At 39.7% G+C, this 22,878-nt stretch overlaps 1 protein-coding gene across 4 annotated transcripts in view; it reads right to left on the bottom strand.

The window, feature by feature from the left end:
* adamts14 (ADAM metallopeptidase with thrombospondin type 1 motif, 14) overlaps window positions 1–22,878 on the bottom strand; it is a 202,299-nt gene that overhangs the window by 131,937 nt on the left and 47,484 nt on the right. For all 4 annotated transcript variants that reach the window (XR_011962299.1, XM_072583126.1, XM_072583127.1 and 1 more), the window contains exon 4: window positions 6,332–6,528. Coding sequence is in view for 3 of the 4 variants with exons in the window: in XM_072583126.1 (XP_072439227.1) it covers window positions 6,332–6,528 (197 nt within the window). In the remaining variant the exon portion in view is untranslated. The remainder of the gene's footprint in view (window positions 1–6,331; window positions 6,529–22,878) is intronic.

Raw genomic sequence — 22,878 nt, 5'->3', positions numbered from 1 at the left:
AGTCGCATTTGCCAGCATTTGGTTCATATCCCTCTAAACCCTTCCTATTTATGTACCCATTCAGATGCCTTTTAAATGTTGTAATTGTACCAGCCTCCACCACTTCCTGTGGCAGCTCATACCATACATACACACCCACTGCGTGAAAATGTTGCCCCTTAGGTCCAAAACTTTTCCCATCTCATCTTAAACATATTTCCCTCTAGTTTTGGACTTCCCCCCCACCCCAGGGAAAAGACTCTATCCATGCCCCTCATGACTTTATAAACCTCTATAAGATCACCCTTCAGCCTCTGACATTCCAGGGAAAACAGCCCCAGTCTACTCAGCCTCTCCCTGTTGCTTAAACCCTCCAATCTTGGCAATATCCTTGGAAATCTTTTCTGAACAGTTTCAAGTTTCAATAGTAACATTGTAAATTGTGAATTATATTTATTCAACCTACTCATTTTATACAACTAATGTTGAAATTTTGACCAATCTGGATGTGAGATTCTAAACAGAAAACTAAAGTTAACCACAAGTAACGTAAAAAAGTGATGTGCAATGAAAGATTTTTTTTAAAATATTGGTAAATGGAATGTGAGCATGTTCTGACTAGACCAGTACTGAATGCCCAACCCAAACCGCCTCAAAGGCAGATAAGAGTCAATCATGTTGCTATACATTGGAGTCACATGTAGGCCAGACCAGGTAAGGATGGCAGATTTCATTCCCTAAAAAGCAGGTTTGATGTGATTTGATTTATTGTTGTCACATATTACCCAAGTACAGTGAAGTTTTGTTTTGTGAGCAGTACAGGCAGAGCATAGCATATAAGGGCATACCTATCATCGGGTGTTTACACAGAACAAGACATACAGGGATATGGCTACACACGGAGGTGCACAACAGCAAGATCAGAATTAGATTTGAAATTAGAGAGATCCATTCAGCCTGTTGTAAAGAGCTATCAGTTAAGCTAACACTCACTCAATACTTTGAACTAAGATTTCATTATCGTGTATTTTTCTCCCATGACTTAATTAAACCTCTGCAGCAATTTCTACTTCCTCGGGTAGTAATTAATGTGGTATGGTAATAAGGCTGTCTTTGGGGCCAAATGGTAACTGTTACAGATGGAAACAAACTTGCTACAAAATCTGACTTGAAGGATTTCTGCAATAATCTGATTAAGGTGTCAGGAACTGGTGGGGCCTTCAGTGAAAGAACGATTGAGATAGCTTGAAAGCAGTTACTGAATTAAGTTCTGCATAGCTCAAGCCTGCATCTGAACAGTTTTATTAAAGTGCAGTATATTATGGTGCTCACACAACAGCTGCATGGAGCTTTCTTTTACCAAAACAATTGCATATTTATATGGACAAAAAGACCGCAACAGGATAAGATGATGTAATGCAAATCCATTCCTAAATGATCAGGTCACCATCTTCCTGTTTTGTACAGCTGACAGAATTCATCTCTCATAAAATCAAATCTTCACAGATCAATCCATTTAAAGTCAATTTCTCAATCGAAAAATGAATAACAGCTGAACTACGTTTACCTCTTGTCAGTGTGAACTTTCTCATAGATGACTATTAAAAAGGAAGAGACATACTTCCCATCTACACCAATGAATGAAATCTGCCATTTTACAGAGATTTTCATTCGCAGAAATGATTAATCCCCACAATCAGGTCATGTTTCTTCACACACTTCATAATGAAGTTCTAAATTAAGCTGATCAAGAGACCAGCCACATTCTAATTCATCCAACCTTAGCTAAAACAGTGGAGAGACCATAAAATTGTAAGGGTGGAGAGCCAAACACAAATAATGAGTAAACATCTCCAGCAAGTGATGCAGTCATACCGGAGAAGGAAACAATGTGGGACTAATATTTCCTTGGGGATATCCAAGGCATTCAAATATGTTTTAATGGCTAACACAACATCCTCTCCCCACCTTATGTGCCACTTAATCGAGATGGCCCACAAATACTGCTAAACTCTGCTGCAACTTGGAAGTTCCTGTGGAAACCGTGCAGAGGTCAGTCCTTTAATCACTGCACATGCGTGTCCATGCAAATAAAATTTAAAGGGTGTGCAGGCTTAAATCATTCAGCTGGACAAACGAAACAAGTATGTCAGTCATGAGAGCAGACAGGAATGTAAACAAAAGCCCAGCTCTCCATATTGTATTGTTCTGCCATCAGCTTCAGAACTGTACTGAACAGCGTGAAGTTGCAGTATTTGGACAGTACATATGAACTAAACTCATCACAGGAAGACACTAACCTTTAAACCTATTCATTTCAGATATCAATCTAGCAGATCTCCTCTGAAGTGCCCCTAACACATTCACATCTTTCCTGAAGTCAGAAAACTAAAATTGTACAAAATATTCAAGTTATGGTCTCATCGATGCCCTGTGTAACAAACATAACATACTTACTTTTCAATTCTTCACATGGTAAAGGCTGGGATCCTATTAGCCTTCTTGATTATGAGCTGCATACTGACATTTTGTGACACATGCACCAGAAAACCTAATTCTTCACGTGTTGGAATTCTGCAGTTTTTTTTCTCTATTTTAGAAAACACTTTATTCTCCCTGCCAAAGTAAATAACATTTTCCCTTATTATGTTCTATATTCCAGACCCTTACCCACCCTCTCAACTGCTCTGTATCCAACTGCAACTTCATGTCATCTTTACAACACATCTTTCCACCATATGTGCTGTCTGTGAATTTAGCTACCAAGCCTTCACTCCATGAGTTTTGATGTCAACTGTAAGTAGTTAAGACCCTGGCCTGAGTCAGGAGTGATAGAAAATTCTCCACTTGCAGCTCCAACACCACAAGAAGCTTGACACCATCCAGGACAAAGAAGCTCACTTATATCTCCAAGATTGACTGCAGAAATTCACCAAGGCTCCTTAGATAGCATCTTCTGAATCCACAATTGTCATCTAGAAGGATAAGGGCAGTTGATACATGGAAGATCACCACCTGCAAGTTCCACTTCAAGCCATTCACCATCATCACTTAGAAACTTAGTATAAGTGGGTCAGAATTCTGAAATGCCCTTCTGCAATGTGTGTCTACCTACACCAAATAGACTACAGCGCTTCAAAAAGACAGCTCACCAACTCTTCCCAAGGGCTATTAGAAATGGGCAATAAATGCTGGCAAAGCTAGTAAAATACATATCTCCAAGATGAATGCAAAAAAAGTGGCAAAAAAAGATAATTAAATCCCCACTATCAATATTCTGGAGACCAGTGGTCAGAAATATAATTGTACCAGCCATATTTCCACTTGCAGGTTGAAGGCTGAAACTCTGTGGCAAGTGATTCAATTCCTGACTCCTTAAAGCCTTTGTACAAGGCACTAGTTAGGCATGTGATGAAATACTTACCATTTGCCAGAATGCAATTCCAACAACACTTAAGTTGTTTAACATTATCCATAACAAAGCGGCCAACTGACTGACACATCCCATCCAACATTTTAAGCCGTCATTCTCCTGAAATTCCCTAGCTAACGATGGGAATGTCTTCCTCATATGGACTTCAGTTGTGCCAAGAGGGAGTTCTTCTTCGATGACAATTTGGGATTAGCAAAAATAAATGCTGGCCTTGCAGTTATAATTACATCCAGTGACTGGATAAAAATCAGATTGTCCTTTTGAGTCAGAACATGCATAATTATGCAATAATTTCTTGCAATCCAGTTCTCCCATCTTCTCTATCAGCTCTCTTCTGTAACTTTCTTGCCATGATAACAGATATTTGCTAACCAACTTGAATCACCCTCTCAATGGGAGTCTAGTCAAAACCAACAGACCAAAATAACCTAACATGCATTCAACCAAAACACAATTTTGAGCAAACATATTTCTACCCCTGATGATCAGCTTTCAGCTGGAGCTATTTGAGTTGGTACAGAATATAACCAAAGTATTTGGGTGAATGAGGAAGAGAAAGGTAAGCCAATGCACTCTTTCCTCACATACCTCCTCCTAACAGACTGAAATGGAAAAGATCTACTATTTATTGATTACTTCATTAGTTTGTTTCAGAACTTTGAAATAACCTAAATAATGTCATGGTCTAGAAGTATCAATCATGACTATCATTTACAGGAAAAGGAATAAAGAATACCAAAGTAGGATAATAGGATTTGACTAGGAGTGTCCTGTGGAGAAAAATACAGGAGGGCCAATTTATCCACAGTGTAATAACCTACAACTTGATGAGAAATCTTAAGACTTAAATATTGAGGGGGGGGGGGGGGGGGTGGGTGGAAAAGTGAGAAACATGACTAAAAACAGAGTGGTTAGGATGTGAAAATGCATGCACATCAATACATTTTCTTCAAGGGATCAGTAACGTATAGTGTCTTTCACTATCAGCTTACCCGATTTATTATTGAATGTTGAAGATTTCATAAAATATTGAGTTGACTTAGTAAATGTATCCATGTAACTGAAATGTTGAATCTCCAAAACACAGTGGTATTTGAAAGTATACTTTGAATCACATTTATTAACTGTGTTCACTTAATGAAGATGCCAAGCACATCCAATCTCAAATGGTAGCTAAACATTTTGGAGTTGGATAATATCTGTGTACAAAACCCTTGCATGCATTTCCTCTTCATGCTATATTATTGAAAGTACATGGAGTCATAGAGATGTACAGCATGGAAACAGACCCTTCGGTCCAACCCATCCATGCCGACCAGATATCCCAACCCAATCTAGTCCACCATCCAGTACTTGGCCCATATCCCTCCCAACCCTTCCTATTCATATACCCATCCAAATGCCTCTTAAATGTTGCAATTGTACCAGCCTCCACCACTTCATCTGGCAGTTCATTCCATGCCTGTACTATCCTCTGCATGATCTTTCCCCTCACACCCTAAACTTATGCCCTCTAGTTCTGGACTCCCTGACCCCAGGGAAAAGACTTATCCTATTTACCCTATCCAAGCCCCTCATGATTTTGTAAACCTCTATAACGTCACCCCTCAGCCTCCAACACTCCAGGGAGTACAGTCCCAGCCTTTTCAGCCTCTCCCCATAGCTCAAATCCTCCAACCCTGACAACATCCTTGTAAATCTTTTCTGAACCCTTTCAAGTTTCACAACATCTTTCCGATAGGAAGGAGACCTGAAACGCACGCAATATTCCAACAGTGGCCTAACCAATGTCCTGTACAGCCGCAACATGACCTCCCAGCTCCTGTACTCAATACTCTGACCAATAAAGGAAAGCATACCAAACGCCTTCTTCACTATCCTACCTACCTGCGACTCCACTTTCAAGAAGCTATGAACCTGCACTCCAATGTCTCTTTGTTCAGCAACACTCCCTAGGACCTTACCATTAAATGTAGAAGTCCTGCTAAAATTTGCTTTCCCAAAATGTAGTACCTTGCATTTATCTGAATTAAAATCCATCTGCCACTTCTCAGTCCATTGGCCCATCCGGTCAAGATCCTGTTGTAATCTGAGGTAACCCTCTTCACTGTCCACTACACCTCCAATTTTGGTGTCATCTGCAAACTTACTAACTGTATCTCTTATGCTTGCATCAAAATCATTGATGTAAATGACAAAAAGTAGAGGACCAGCACTGGTCACAGGCCTCCAGTCTGAAAAGCAACTCTCCAACACCACTCTCTTCTACCTTTGAGCCAGTTCTGTATCCAAATGGCTAGTTCTCCCTGTATTCTATCAGATCTAACCTTGCTGATCAGTCTCCCATGGGGAACCTTGTCGAACGCCTTACTGAAGTCCATAGAGATCACATCTACTGCTCTGCCCTCAATCTTCTTTGTTACTTCTTCAAAAAAAATCTCAATCAAGTTTGTGAGACATGATTTCTCACACACAAAGCCATGTTGACTATCCCGAATCAGACCTTGCCTTTCCAAATACATGTAACAGCCTGTCCCTCAGGATTCCCTCCAACAACTTGCCCACCACCGAGGTCAGGCTCACTGGTCTATAGTTCCCTGGCTTGTCCTTACCACCCTTCTTAAACAGTGTCACTATGTTTGCCAACCTCCAGTCTTCCAGCACCTCACCTGTTTACTTTTATTAACAGTTCTCTAACAACAACAGCTAGAGAGGGTATTCAGCTAAGTATGTAAACACTCATAACTCCAAATCTGTGCATAGTACGGAAAAAGATAAAAACCGTACGATTAATACTGTATGAAAAAACAGTAATATTACTGGACAAAATAATTTAAATAATATACGCCAGATATGGAATTCAATTATTATTAATAAAACAAGTGTGAAATAGAATGAAGAGTACATTGGACCACTTACAATATTCATTAGTGTCAGAACATAGTTCTGCACATGCTCTTTTCCATGGAAGCGAACAACCGAATCATCCACAGCCAAGAGAACTTCTATGCTGTAATCATCTTTCTTTGCATGTCTTCTTTTTCGTACTGGATGACTTAGCTTCCCCTCAATGATGTCTAGAGAGTTTGCAAGGTCACCAACAGCAAACTTTGGGGCTTTGGAGGAATGAAGTTGACAAAAATTTAAAATCATTACTTCTTGTACAATTGATTGATTAATTAATATAAAAGACATTGAAAAGATCCACATGCAGTTCCAAAAACATTCCTTGTACAAAAAAAAACTACCTACTCAGTTTACATATCTGCAAACAGTAGCACAATTAATGCAGAATAATTTAATATTCAAGTCATAGTATTTGAAAGAGGTATTATACATAAACATGTAACATTGAATGAAATTATTCCAGCTTTCCAGATATTTTCCTATAAAGACATTACAACTGAAATTCAGTCTTGGGTTGAAGAATGTTGCTCAGAATTTTAATGTTTAATGACAACAGTTGTAATCTATAATCTATTGCACTACATTGCAATTAATCCTACTTGTCCAAGTAAACACGCAGTTCATGCATTCTGAATGATGTACTTTAAACAGAAGAGCAAAATATTATACAATATTATTAAAAGGTGTTTGGTATTTAGTGCATTAGAGGATTAAATACAAGATGCATAGTCTGTTCCTATTCAAGAACTCAGAAGGCAATGAAGTGGTAATGTCACTGGGCTAGAAATGCAGAATCTTAGTTCATGTTTTGTGGACATGGGTTTGATCCCACTATGATAGATGGTGAAATTTAATTAAAGTAAAATTCTGTAATAAAAAACAACTTGTTTAATGGTGACTATGTAATCACTGTCAATTGTCATAAACACTGCAGGGGTGGGCAACAAATGCTAGCCCAATCAACAACATCTCATGAACAAATAATAAAACAAAAACAAGAAAATTGCATGACTATTTTTTCAAAACTCTGGAACTGAATAAAAGGAAATGAACAGAACTCCAGGCAGAATAGGTGCCAAATTCAAAATTGTATGGAAGACACGACAGTGCCAACGAACAGTACAAAACAGTCCTTAAATGAAATCGGCTATGTAACAAAGCGGCACGGTGGCACAGTGGTTAGCACTGTTGCCTGACAGCGTTCAATTCCCGCCCCGGGACTTTGCACATTCTCCCCGTGTCTGCGTGAGTTTCCTCTGGATGCTCCGGTTTCCTCCCACAGTCCAAAGATGTACAGGTTAGGTGAATTGGCCATACTAAATTGCCCATAGTGTTAGGTGAAGGGGTAAACGTAAGGGAATGAGTCTGGGTGGGTTGCTCTTTCTAGGGTTGGTGTGGACTTGTTGGGCCGAAGGGCTTGTTTCCACACTGTAAGTAATCTAATCTAAAGCTATGTACACCTGAAACATTAGCTGTTGCTCTCTCTACAAAGGCTGTCTGACCTGAATATTTCCAGCATTTACGATGGGTAAATTTGACTGTCTCACATTTAATAGTCATCATCCCAGTACTTAAGAATTGAATAACACTGAATTGGAAGGTTGATAATGTAAACATAATTTGTTCTAATAGCATAGCTACTTTTAAAAATATTCCACTGGATCTCCCAAACTGCATGTTAAGTATAACTAAATAATAAAAAATGTTGTACAGCTCCTAAACTGTCATTGCTTTTGTCATTTCTTTTCAAAACTACCATTTCTTACACAGCAAATTTGATTTGATTTGATTGTGGTCATGTACTTAAGTACAAGGAAAAACTTTGTTTTATGAGCAGTGCAGACAGATCAAAGCAAAAAAAGGGCAGAGGGTACTTAGACAGAGCAACGCATACAAGGTTACGGACAGGTTGCACATCATGCTGAAGAAAAATACCCTCCAAAAAGCTTGCGCTTAAACCTGATGACTTAATGCCAGAATTATCTGCAATGGAGTCCCCACATGAACCTTTCTATCTTCTGGACCTTGATCTGCAACCTATCTTGGCACCAAAAGCTTCCACTGGATTAGTGGTGCTGGAAGAGCACAGCAGTTTAGGCAGCATCCAACGAGCAGCGAAATCAACGTTTCGGGCAAAAGCCCTTCATCAGGAATAAAGGCAGTGAGCCTGAAGCGTGGAGAGATAAGCTAGAGGAGGGTGGGGGTGGGGAGAGAGTAGCATAGAGTACAATGGGTGAGTGGGGGAGAAGATGAAGGTGATAGGTCAAGGAGGAGAGGGTGGAGTGGATAGGTGGAAGAGGAGATAGGCAAGTTCGACAAGTCCGGACAAGCCAAGGAGACAGTGCTGAGCTGGAAGTTTGAAACTAGGATGAGGTGGGGGAAGGGGAAATGAGGAAGCTGTTGAAGTCCACATTGATGCCCTGGGGTTGAAGTGTTCCGAGGCGGAAGAGGAGGCGTTCTTCCTTCAGGCGTCTGGTGGTGAGGGAGCGGCGGTGAAGGAGGCCCAGGACCTCCATGTCCTCGGCAGAGTGGGAGGGGAAGTTGAAATGTTGGGCCACGGGGCGGTTTGGTTGATTGGTGCGGGTGTCTCGGAGATGTTCCCTAAAGCGCTCTGCTAGGAGGCGCCCAGTCTCCCCAATGTAGAGGAGACCACATCAGGAGCAACGGATACAATAAATGATATTAGTGGATGTGCAGGTAAAACTTTGATGGATGTGGAAGGCTCCTTTAGGGCCTTGGATAGAGGTGAGGGAGGAGGTGTGGGTGCAGGTTTTACAGTTCCTGCGGTGGCAGGGGAAAGTGCCAGAATGGGAGGGTGGGTCGTAGGGGGGTGTGGACCTGACCAGGTAGTCGCGGAGGGAACGGTCTTTGCGGAAGGCGGAAAGGGGTGGGGAGGGAAATATATCCCTGGTGGTGGGGTCTTTTTGGAGGTGGCGGAAATGTTGGCGGATGATTTGGTTGATGCGAAGGTTTGTAGGGTGGAAGGTGAGCACCAGGGGCGTTCTGTCCTTGTTACGGTTGGAGAGGTGGGGTTTGAGGGCAGAGGTGCGGGATGTGGACGAGATGCGTTGGAGGGCATCTTTAACCACGTGGGAAGGGAAATTGCAGTCTCTAAAGAAGGAGGCCATCTGGTGTGTTCTGTGGTAGAACTAGTCCTCCTGGGAGCAGATCCGGCGGAGGCGGAGAAATTGGGAATACGGGATGGCATTTTTGCAAGAGATAGGCCCCAGCTATGCCTATCTCTTTGTTGGCTATGTAGAACAGTTGATCTTCCGTAATTACACCGGTACCACTCCTCACCTCTTCCTCCGCTACATTGATGACTGCATTGGCACCACCTCGTGCTCCCGCGAGGTGGTTGAGCAATTCATCAACTTCACCAACACATTCCACCCTGACCTTAAATTTACCTGGACCATCTCTGACACCTCCCTCCCCTTCCTGGACCTCTCCATCTCCATTACTGACGACCGACTTGACACTGACATTTTTTACAAACCCACCGACTCCCACAGCTACCTGGTTTACACCTCTTCCCACCCTATCTCCTTTTCCACCTATCCACTCCACCCTCTCCTCCTTGACCTATCACCTTCATCTCCTTCCCCACTCACCCATTGTACTCAATGCTACTCTCTCCCCACCCCCACCCTCCTCTAACCTATCTCTCCACACTTCAGGCTCACTGCCTTTATACCTGATGAAGGGCTTTTGCCCGAAACATCGATTTCGCTGCTCGTTGGATGCTGCCTGAACTGCTGTGCTCTTCCAGCACCACTAATCCAGTATTTGCTTTCCAGCATCTGCAGTCATTGTTTTTACCAAAAGCTTCCAGCAAATGTTGACATATTGTGCATCTATGAGAAATACATCAAGAGACGTATAGCCTTTTCCCTGCTCCAAAACAATAACATTATGCAGAGTTCACTAATTATAATTCATGCATTATAATTCCGACTTCAAAATTAACTTGTTTGTATCAGTTCTTTGGCAAGTTCTAAGAACGTGAGCAAGATTAATTACAGGGCAACCCCTGTATCTGCAGAATCCTTTTCCGTGGTTTACTGCGGCCCAAACATATTATAGGAAACCTTCTGGAACCAGGGAGCTGCCAGAAAAGTAAGCTTCCCACTTAAATGAATGGGTTCGCTCCTATCTGCAGCTTTGGGCTTTCGCGGTAGGTCTTGGAACGTATCCCCCACAGGTACAGGGGACTACTGTATAAGATTTATAGTTTTGCTCTGTCCTGTAGAACTATAACATCAAGTGCACTGATGATCATCAGGCCTGTTCTTCGGACGCTGCCTGACCGGCTGTACTTTTCCAGCACTACACTCTTCAACTTTGAGCTCCAGCATCTGCAGTCCTCACTTTCTCTGAAAGGACTTATTAATAATTGAGACAAAGGAAAGACTGCATAATGTCATCACATATTGATACTGAATAGATCGAACATAGTTAATATCTGTTGCTGAGATGAATAAACTGGAAGAGGGTGCTTATACAATGTTTCAGTACTCACTTTAGATATCATGGCTTCAAGCAAAAAGCCAGCCCCTGATCATTGCAAACAGGCATTTGTTTAGGTGCTGGTTCTTTCAGGCTAAACAAAACTTAAAGCAGTATGGCACCAAAAACAACAAAGTTACAAGAGCTTAGTGTAAAGTAAGGAGACAGGAGATTACTTTAATTAAAGTGGGTGCAGTACTATCTTACGATTCAGCTAGCTTGGAAAACAAGCCTTTCTAAGAAATGATTAAAGTTACTTGCACATTAGCACAAACTTTAAATCTGTGAAGTCGAGATCTTACAGCATTAGTGAGACTTTCGTTTTATTACAAACTCAGTCATGGGATATATTACTTCATCAAATTTTGTGCATTACAGTAACAGGCAACCATTGTTGCTTTTAGGTTTGAACTGGAAGTTCTTAATAATGACAAAGCTACCCATAAGCAATTGTATTTATAGCAGCATTTAGTAGAAAACAGAACATAATAAGAATTCTTATAAATTAATATTTATAAATGCTGGATGGTTTTACTTGAGAATTTTAAAATCAATTTAACACCTATGTTGCACTAATAGCCAGGATTATGACATGACTGTATCACCATTTCCCAAAATACACTTGCATCCAGAAAAGCTAGGAACAAAGGATTACAAATTTACTCTGCATCAGATATAATTTCCTGCAGATGCCATACCATTAGCAAACAAGTTAGTGCATGGTTGTTTTAAACTAGAAAATTAGTAATAAATGCAAATTTTTTTATCCAAAAGGTGATTTTTTTTATAATACTGAATCAAAAAGTAACTACAAAAAGTAATCAGTTCAAAAAACAATAAAACAATGTCCCAAAAACAATAAAACATTGGACTCAACAACACGGCATGTTTGATATGTAAAAGTGATCATTGACCTATTAAACAATTCTAGTTCAGCACAAAAGAAAGGTCCACATTTAGAAAGACGACAATTTTATGAGGACAGCCTGCTTGATTAAGCTCAAGTGAATCATTATCCAAGAGTTGAGTCTCATCATTGCGTAAGGGATTTCCCACCAGCTCAAACGTGAAAGACAGATACATATCAATGGCGTTAGATGTATGATTTGCCATTAAATAATAAATACAATGGAAATATTTTGCATAAATTCTTTGCAAAACAAACTACATTCAATTTGACTTAAACAGATGGACACAGATGTATTAAATATAACCTCAAATTATACCAGAATTAAATATCTCTCAGAATAGCAGCAGTTTAACAAACACAAGTACAAACATATGAACAAGGAGCAAGAGTAGGCCATGCAACCATTCAAACCGGTTTCACAATTTAATAAGATCATGGCTCATCTAGTTGTATTCTCATTCCTTCTAAACCCAGGACCACTATCATACAGTACAAGGGCAACAGTTAAGTACGAACACCTCTAACCACCTGCCCCTGCCCCTATCTATTTTGCATCATTAGCAAATTTGACTGACACATCTTTTGGCACCTCATCCAATTCATTTAGAAAAATTATATAAATGGTTGAGGTGCCAGCACCAGTCTTTGTGGCACACCACTTGTCCCATCTTCCGAACGTTAAAAAAAAATCATAGTTACTTGATTAGATTAGATTACTTAGATTAGATTAGATTACTTACAGTGTGGAAACAGGCCCTTTGGCCCAACAAGTCCACACCGCCCCGCCGAAGCGTAACCCACCCATACCCCTACATCTACATTTACCCCTTACCTAACACTATGGACAATTTAGCATGGCCAATTCACCTGGCCTGCACATCTTTGGACTGTGGGAGGAAACCGGAGCACCCGGAGGAAACCCACGCAGACACGGGGAGAACGTGCAAACTCCACACAGTCAGTCGCCTGAGGCGGGAATTGAACCCGGGTCTCAGGCGTTGTGAGGCAGCAGTGCTAACCACTGTGCCACCGTGCCGCCCACAGTTACGCCTTTACTCTGCTTTCTATTAGCCAACAAATCCTTTAATCATGTGAATATACTATGAACTTTTATTTTGCAATAACCTTTAATGTGGCATTTGATCAAATGTTTTCCAGAAATCTAAATACAGTTCATCCATTGGTCCCCCTTTATTCACAGCATATATACCTTGTCAAAGAACTTCAATAGACTAATCAAACACTAAACTATGAGGAGTCTTCCTGAACACCCTAAACTTATCCAAGTGCCCTGCTGATAACATCTTTAATGATGGAATCTAATATTTTCCTTATGATGTGTTCAGCTAACAAACTCATTTCCTGTTTTGCATTTCCCTCCCTTACAGGAAAAAAAAAGAGTTAAATTTGTTTTCTTCCAACTAAATGGGATAATCTAATAAACAAATATTTAATAATTTAACTTAGAGATTCGCTTTCTCAGTTGTTCATTAATGCAATGCACTTACCCTGCCAAAATGCAAAGTGATATAGGTAATGCAGGTTTAATTTATATCGCTGAGAATGAAAGTCTGCAGGCATTTGCTGATCCAAATTAAGAATTACCAGAACATCTTGGGTTAGCCCTTATTTCATTTGCAAAATAATATCCGATCTTGGATGGCTCTACAAGAAGTGTTAGCCAAAGGCTGAGAAAGGAAAACGGCTCACTACATCAGCTTTAAAGTGCTATCACCAGATTTAGAATGCACATGACCAGAAAAGCATTTTTCAATCTTTAACAGCCTGTAAAGGACAACTGCACACCGATTTCAGGAAGAGTGCAGAGAACAGAACATTCTTTTGTAAGTGGCTTTCTTCAATTTGACAAAAGCTTTTGACTCACTGAATTGAATTGCCCTTTGGAAGGTAGTACAGTAAATAAGGATGCTCAACTAAGTTCACAAACATCATCTGTCTCCCACATGACAATTTGCAAATAACAGTACAATGGAATGACTCCACTATAGACTTTCCTGTCAAAATAGGCATGAAACAAGGATGTAACATTGCTCTAACCCTGCCCTGAATCTCTTACGCACCAAAGTTGCAGCTTGCTATTAATATATACTTGCTATCAGGATTCCCCAGATGCAGTGATAACCTACAACACTGATGGTAAAGGCTTTAACCTCTTAAGGCCAAAACCAAAGCAACTCAATGTCTGTAACAGAACTGCAGTACCTTGATAGGGTACAAGCTGGTACACATACTGAAGAACTTCAACAGAGAATTTACACATCCAATGAAGCCTAAGAGACCACAGACCTTGCCCTGAATATCAGGAAGACAGGGTCCTCTACAAAACCACAATAATTGCACCATATCCAATGCCTTCAATTAAAATTGCTGGTTGACTGTTGAAACGTTTCTATCCTGCAAGCTATTTAACTCAAATTGATATTGATGGAGATACACTATCAAATTAAATGTTATTTAGCCGATGATAAAGAATATATACTGGTATTTAAGAATCAAGATATCAGACCCAATAACAAGCTCAAAATCTACCAGACAATGCTCTTCCTCATACTTCTTTATGGACAACTTAGGTGCAATATCTTAGCCCTGGAACATCCTCAACACTGACTTAGAAAAAGTCTTGCAAATCACATAGGAGGATACGAGAAGCAGCATGAATGTCAGCCAAGTCTAGAGCCCACTGTAATGATACAAGTTTTGTATCTGAAACAATTTTTTTTAGTGTATGGAATTAAACAAAGTATTGCTAACAATGTTAAATCCTTAACCTTTAACCCAGGAAACCTAACAAACCACATTCCTTTTTATTTTTAAACCATCTCAGAGTTCCTCTGATTTCCAAATTCTTCATACCCTTGTCACTGCAGCTAGGACCAAATCAAGCCTCAATTCTCAATAAGTCATTTTGACTCTACTCCATTTCCCATTCTGGCATTTAAGTTTTGAGGGTGCTTTCTGTGAGAATTCCTCTGCTACTAACTTTACTTGGAAGTTCTGACAATTTTCATTTGTCACAAGACCCCACTTGCAATTTCTGCTTAGCAACTCCAACTCAGGAACGTCCTTGGTTCATTCTGACTTCTCTGGCCTGGTTATCAGCAGATATACAACTTCCTTCTCACAGCCTTCTAAGCTGATAAATCCCAGTTTCTGAGAGAACACAGATAAGTTCAATACAAAGGATACCTTTTCTACAATCTAGTCCTACAGTAATGGAGCACTCATGGAATTTCCCAGATAAAGTCAACCCCAAACCCATCACAATTCACAAAGATTGGAGGAGCTGCAGAGAGTGAGGAGGATTGCCAGAGGATACAGCAGGACAGAGATAGGCTGGATACTTTGGTGAGAAATGGCACATGAATTTAATCCAGATAAATGCAAGCTGATGAATTTTGGAAGGTCAAATGCAGGAAGGAAGAGTACAGCAAATGGTAGAACCCGGAGAAGCATCGACATACAGAGGGATCTCGGTGTATGGGTCCACAGCTCCTTTGAAGTGCCAAAACAAATGGATAAAGGTGGTCAAGAATGCGTATGACATGCTTGCCTTAATCGGTAGGGCACAAAGTATAAAAACTGGCAAGTCATGTTACAGCCATATAAAACTTTAGTCAGGTCACATTTGGAATATTGTGCTGTTCAGTTCAGTGCACAGTTTGCCACACTACCAGAAGAATTTGAAGGCTTTGGAACAGCAAAGAAAAGGTTTACCAGGAAGTTAAGCTTTAAGAAAAGATTGGACAAACTTAGTTTGTTTTCACTTGAACACCAGAGTTTGATGCATGGCCTGGAAGAAGTTTACAAAATCATGACAGACATGAATAGAATGGATACTTAGAATCTTTTCCAGAATAGAAATGTCAGTTACTAGGAGACACAAGTTTAAGGTGAAAGGGGATACGAGAGGCAAGTTCTTATACACAGATTGCGTGTCTGGAATATGTTGCCAGAGGTGGTGGTAAAAGCAGATAAAATAACATTTCAGAAGGATCTTGATAATTAACATTAATAGGCAGGGGAGAGGGGATGTAGACCACATAGAGGTAAAGGCATTAGTTTAGAAAGGCATTGTGTGTTAGCACAGCCTTGATGGGCCAAAGGATCAGTTTTCATGTTATACCATGCTTCATTCTGATCTAAAAACCAAATGTTTACTTTAACACCTTCCATCATTCTGAGACCCACAGAAACAATTTAACACTCCTTGAAGATAACTATATCTCAACTGCACTGGACTCAAAGGGTCCAACCATTGAAGCTATTTTCATGCATCTAACTCAATTTATTAACAGACCTTAAAGACTTCGAATGATAGCCCTCTTTTAAGACTGTTCACCAATCTCTCTAAATTATTCTCCCTATTTACCTTACAATTAACATTTAATTACCAAATTAGAAGCTATATTTCTAAAACATATGAAGTACAAAATGAGATATTCTCCTAACACCACTATAATCTCACATGAGTTTAGATAATGTTAGAATATCTGATTTGAGATTCTCAAAACAGGTGATTCATTCAGAGCTATGCTTGGGAGCATCTTCATATGGAAGCGAAAGGAAATTTTTGATGTGAATATCAAAACATCCATGTAGGTCTGATCTATTAACATCAACAGTCGGGAAGCAGATGTCCAATAAAAAGCAAACGACAATTCATCGTTGAAAATGCTGGAAAATCTGCCAATCAGTAACAGCAGCCACTGCTCTAGCGAGAGAGGGAAAAGAGAGACAGCAGCTACTCAAACCAACAATCCATCACTACTTATACCAACTGATCTGATGCTATCATATGCTTCTTTAGCCTTGCAGGCTCTTCCACAAGTCAATACCGACATTTCAGTTCCACCCTGTGAATCTTCGTCAACTAAGGAAACGCCAACAATGGGGATGACGAAAGGACAAATAGTCAAAAAACAATTATTGCAAAAAAAATGTCAAGGTAGGAAATGAGAGCCTGTTGCATTAAATGCTGCTTAACAAAAAATTAGATCAAAAGATTATATATGTGTTCATATGCATTTATAAAAGTCATGACAAATGGAAATAGTTTAGTTTCTGCTCTCCTATGATCTATTAAATGAGTCACAAGACCAAAGGTTAAAAACCAGCTGGAGTTAGAACTAGGCATTTGGCTTAACTTGATATAAATATGGGAATTTGGCAGCTGTCCATTTAATTACGTAAGCTTGAGAGAAGCAAAGCCATTCATTCAAACAAAAATAGACTTTGCGCAGTTATCTAGATGAGTGACACTTTTGAAGACAGTTAATAGTCATTCAGGAATAACTAAAATAATAGATCAGAAGGTTGAGTCAGTTAGAAACCTTCAAATATAGTTCAGGGAGTTAGAGAGACTACCAAGACAATTTATAACTAGCCAATTGTAAATGTCCTAGCATATGGAATACAAACATTTTAATTTGAGTCATACGTTGGTTAGCATGCATCTACTTGTAAATACATGTGTGTATGTAGTAACTATGTTTTCACTTTATTCAATAAATTTACTGTAATACCAGTCCAAGGGGATGCTCTGTGGCTTCTTGCCGACAGAATTCACGTCCTTTGGAAGAGTGGAGTAATCTAGCTGCTAAAACAATTTAAACAAATGTTGTAATTTTCCATTCTAATGGACAAACCTGATTAGTCATCAGAGCCACTGAAGACACTTGAGACTTCTGCAAGAGTCTGGCATGATAGAAATTTAAAAGACAGAAACTGAAATACATAAATGGAGAAAGACAGCAGAGGCCCATGAAAATAAGTTGCATTAGAAATCCACACTATTCTTGTCTTCACAAGACAGTTGCAGCACTTAACAGCTCAGGCACTGAGGTGAAGATTTCATATGCAAGGGCTGGACTAGAGTGTGATTCTTTACAGCAGTAAAATTTTTTCAATGGTAATATCTTTTGGGTCATTGCAAAGTTCCTATTCTACCCTTGATGGTGGGCTTTGTGGTTAGGCTTCTGGATCTCAAGTGTTTTGGTGAATGTTGTAAATAATAATAATTTCAGAAACTTTGCTACAGCAATATGTCCCAAACCATTCAAGTTTTCACCTTTTACTCCTCAAACAGATTGAGGGGCCATGGTGTGATGATCACAAAGAATCTACAAATGGATATATATGGTTTGAGTGAATGGGCAAAAACTTGACAGTTGCAATTTCATGTGTTAAGTCATGAATAATTGCAAGAAAATTCAAAAGGCAGACTATTATTTAAATGGAGAGAAATTCCTGTAAAGTGCAACACAGAGGGAACCTGGGTGCAACACATTACTAAGGTGGCAATGGAATTTTAGTCTTTATTGCTAGGGAGTCAGGAGGTTTGAAAATTGGAAAAACAGGGTGCTGGCACCTCACATACTGTGTACAGCTTTAGTCACTGTATTTAAGAAAAGGTATACTGACATTGGAGGCTGTTCAAAACAGATTTATTAAGCTGGTTCCAGTGATAAAAGTATTGATCAAGAACTGCTAAACAGGTTCGACATTTATTCGCATTTAGAAGAATAAACGTTTGTCTTACTGAAACATGCAAGATTCTGAGAGGCTTGACATAGTAGGTTATGGAGATGATGCTTTCACTAATAGAGGAATTTCAAACTAGAGGACATAATCCCAGAATAAGGGGATACTCATTTAGAAAGGAGAGATGAAGGAATTTATTCCCCCCCAATGATTGCAAATATCTTGAATTCTCTACCCAGAGAGTTATAGAGGCTAGGTAGCAAAGTATTTGAAGAGAAAGAAAATAGAATTTTGAAATTTGAGCAAAGCTGAGGGCTTTGAGGAACAACATGTAAAAGGAGTTGAGGCCTGGGGCAGATCAGATGTGATCTTGTTGAATGGTGGGGAGTTGACTTGAAGAGCCAAATGTCGAATTCTGCTTTTATTTCTTATGTTCTTATGAAGGCAAGGAAAATAACTCGACAAGCCTGCATTACTCATCTTTCTAGAGATTTGGGAGTGCAGCGTCCACAATTCCTTTGCCTGTAATGGAAGGAAAATTATGAGCAGTGCATGTTGGAGCTTCAAATTTGCACTCCTATGGGGAGAAGCTCTGCTTAGGTTACATAAAGTTGTATAATAACATTCTTCCTCTCATTCACCAACCTGCATGGGTTTTGATTAGGGATATTAAAATGTTAACAGGATAATTAGTCACTTTAATAAAATGTTTTTCTGTCCAAAAGAAAAAAATGAACTATCAAGCTTTCAGTAATATGCATGTTTATATGCCTTGGATATCATGTCATCAATTCATAAGCATTTTTTGAATTTCAACTATTGCTACTGAAGTGATAAAAAGACACAATCTAAAGTTGATTATTCAAAGAACTGGATTAATTAGACTTTAACATATGTCAAAACTCTATATTACCTTTTCAATCTTAAATTACTTTGCTGTTGATAAAAACACTGCAATAACCTTTCTATCATAAATAGTGAGGGAATAACAAATGTGGTTGCCATTACAAGATGCACATTAGAATGAATTACACAACTTTCTGACTGATCCACAGCACTCTGGCTATGTAAGCTCCTGCTCATAACTTTGTAGTTGTCAGCTGCTAACTGTTCAAATCTGTCCAACATCGTTATATAGTCCTGCATTTGCCACTGTACAAAAAGTGCCTTTGTCTTATTCTGCAGCTAAAGGAAAAAAATCAACCGCAACCACAGAACTGCCAGTTGGCGCAAAAGTCAGTGATGACTGGAAACTGATCAAATATTCACAAGACAGCAAGTAGTCAAGAGCATGATTTAATTGTTATAATCTTTCTTTTCTCTGATAATCATAGTATCCCCATAGTATGGAAGTATACCATTTGGCCTAACAAGCCCACACTGAACCTCCGAACAGCATCCCACCCAGATTTCCCACCCAGCACCCCATCCCTGTAAACCTGCATTTCCTACGGCCAACCTACCTAGCCTGCACATCCCTGAACACTATGGGCAACTTAGCATGGCAAATCCACCTAACTTGCACATGTTTGGACTGTGGGAGGAAACCCACACAGAGATGGGGAGAATGTGCAAACTCCACACACAAACAGTTGCCCGAGGCTAGAATTGAACCCGGGCCCCTAATGCTGAGAGTACGAACCGTTGAATCACCTAACATTCATTATAGTTGGAAAGACAGTTACACTTTTACAGTTTCAGCATAATTTCTTCACAAGATCACTGCACCAGCATTTTTTTTTCTGCTGTATAAACCTTCACAGAATCTCACAATTGCAGCGCAGTTACAAACAGAAGCAGGTCAATTGTCCCATCATATCCGCGCCAGCTCTCCAAATGAACACAATGACTTAGTGCCATCCTCCTACTTCTTTTTCCTCATTCCCTTCTATATTGTTTTTATTTCAATAACTATCTAATGCTCTCTTAAATGCCTCAGTTGAAACTGCCTCCACCACACTGGCTGAACAATCTCCTCTTCAAATGTAACTCATTGCTCAATTATGGTTTTTCCCGGCATGTCAATCCCATCTATCTTGCTCAGCTCCATTCTTTCCCCACTGAATCAGCTCTCCATCAATTTACTTCTTACTCTGATTGACCATTCTCATTCTCCACCATCATCCAAAATCTTACAAAATAATGACCACAAATATAATCTCCTAAATGTCTCTCCACTGACACTTGATCCACTTGGGCCCCCTCATTTCTTAAGACCAGGTTCAACTGTGTATCTGTCCTTGATGAACTGCACACATACTGCTGCAGGAAATTTATCTGAACAGAATCTAGGAATGCCTGTCCCTTGCTCCCTAGTATATATGACTGGTATCCAGTCTATATTTGGGTAATTAAAGACTCCCATTATAATTGCTCTAGAATGTTGGCATCCCTCAGTAATTTGTTTGGAGATTTGTTCCTCTAAATTCTGTTCACTAGTTGGTGGTCTATAATCCACACTGAACAAAGTAATAGCACACTTTTTGTTCCTTAGCTCTAGCCAACTAATTCTGTCCTTAAACGCTCGGTGACATCCTCTTGCTCTAGCACTGCAATGTTCTCCTTAACAAACACTGCCCACTCTTCATCCCATCCTTCCCTTTTAGCTTCGCTGAATACTTTGCACCAAAGAATATTTAACATCCAGTCCTGACCTTCCTTGAGGAGAAAGTGAGGACTGCAGATGCTGGAGATCCGAGCTGAAAATGTGTTGCTGGAAAAGCGCAGCAGGTCAGGCAGCTTATGCCCGAAACGTCGATTCTCCTGACTTTCCTTGAGCCAGGTCTCTGTCATCACCATATCATATCGTCTGGCAATATTATATTTTCATTTACACACATGCAATGTGACCCTGATTTAAAACTTCATTACCAGCATCCACAGTAACTTGCTTTCAAAACTTCATTACCTTTTCTATTACTTCAATTTCACCTTTTAACTTAATTATTCTGTGATAGCATGATCTGATTTTCCAAATACTTTTGAACCTTTCCATCCTTCCCTAATATTCTTTCTTGGCTACCACATCCCTGCCGAGTTAGTGTTTAAAACAAACTCTCCTGACACCACAAGGAATCTAGTCCCTGCTCTATTCAGGTGCAACTCATCTATATTAAACTAGTGTTGAGAGTGTTATGCTGAAAAAGCACAGCAGGTCAAGCAGCATCTGAGGAGCAGGAAAATTGACATTTCGGGCAAAAGCCCTTCATTAGGGCGTTTCTTGCACCTCGGATGCTGCCTGACCTGCTGTGCTTTTCCAGCACCACACTCTAGACTCTAAACTTCAGCATCTGCAATCCTCATTTTCACCTATATTAAACTGGTGCCAACATCCCAAAGTCAGTTCAGTCTGCTTTGGATCATTTACGTTCTGTCATCATATTGATCCCGACTGTCCTTTATTCCATGTGTCTCTCAGTTAAATGTTAAAAGTAACAAGCATTTCTAATTCACAGCAATTTAAAGATGATTCCCAATAGCAGTTTCTTAGCAACTAATGAACTATTTGAAAAAAAAGCATCCCCTCCTTGTCCTTGACTGAACTCCCCACTTAGTACACTTTACTTCTTGCAGTAAACCTTAATTAAAGCAATCCCTTCACCCTCTGCACTGAATTGCCATTTTGAATCAAATTCTCAACATACTCCGTCTCACGTAGGACAGGTTTCTTTCATTCTCCTTGTCTGTGCCCTTTTAAAAAACAAAAATCTCACTTTTAGACAGAGCTGTGGTAAGTCACTTTCTATCCAAGCTTTTTTGCTACAGTAGTCACTACCTTAGGTAATGGGATAGATAACTGTCACTATTACACAGCTGCCTGTTTAACTTTGCTACTTCCTTTAAGGCTGTCAGTTCTAGGTCAGAATGTGATTTTTGCACGAAAAGTGATGATGAAATCTATTTATCAGTTGAATTCCCACTTTAAACGAAACTCCCAAATATCTGAATTCATCTCAATCAGGCAAAGTATTCCCATACTGATTATGCACTTTTAAAAATTAATTTCTTAAAAAAAGAGCACTCAAAATAACATACTTAGAACTATGCAAGATTTGAACTGTATTAGACTGGTGCTAACATCAATGAAACAACAGTAGCCATACAGCTGTCCCTTTTTGTCAGACATTAGGAAAAAACTTCCTGGTCTCTGCTAAACAGCCAAGTGGGTGTACTGCGCTATTCAAGATGGTTCCCTACCACCTTTTCAAGGACAATTAGGGCTGGGTGATAAAAGCTAACTTTGACAGTAAAGCACAAATCCCAAGAATAATGTCTTTTTTACGATCTGCCGTGACGCTTTGTCCGTTGCCAGCTTCTCCAATGCCACTACTACAATTTTCACTGAGGAGCAGGATCCATAAACACAACCCAAGCTCTCAGTGATACCAATGGATGTTGTTCATCCTGCCAATCAACCAATATTTTACATTCTTAAAAGCAAAAATGTAAACTCTGAAAAATTATTATTTTGGGAGTATTATTTGGTAGTTGGGAGAAGCACTCTGCAGCTGATATCCTCCATTTAGATATCAACTACAGAGGAACCGCAATTATCTGAATATCAGATTATCCAAATTAGATAGAGGTCCTGCAAAAGTGTGACAGCAAAGAATTAAGTGTATCTGATTTACCTGTACTG

This window comes from Chiloscyllium punctatum, chromosome 13 (assembly GCF_047496795.1).
Source record: "Chiloscyllium punctatum isolate Juve2018m chromosome 13, sChiPun1.3, whole genome shotgun sequence".
In the NCBI taxonomy this organism is placed as follows: domain Eukaryota; kingdom Metazoa; phylum Chordata; class Chondrichthyes; order Orectolobiformes; family Hemiscylliidae; genus Chiloscyllium; species Chiloscyllium punctatum.
This window is presented reverse-complemented; position numbering and strand designations above follow the sequence as displayed.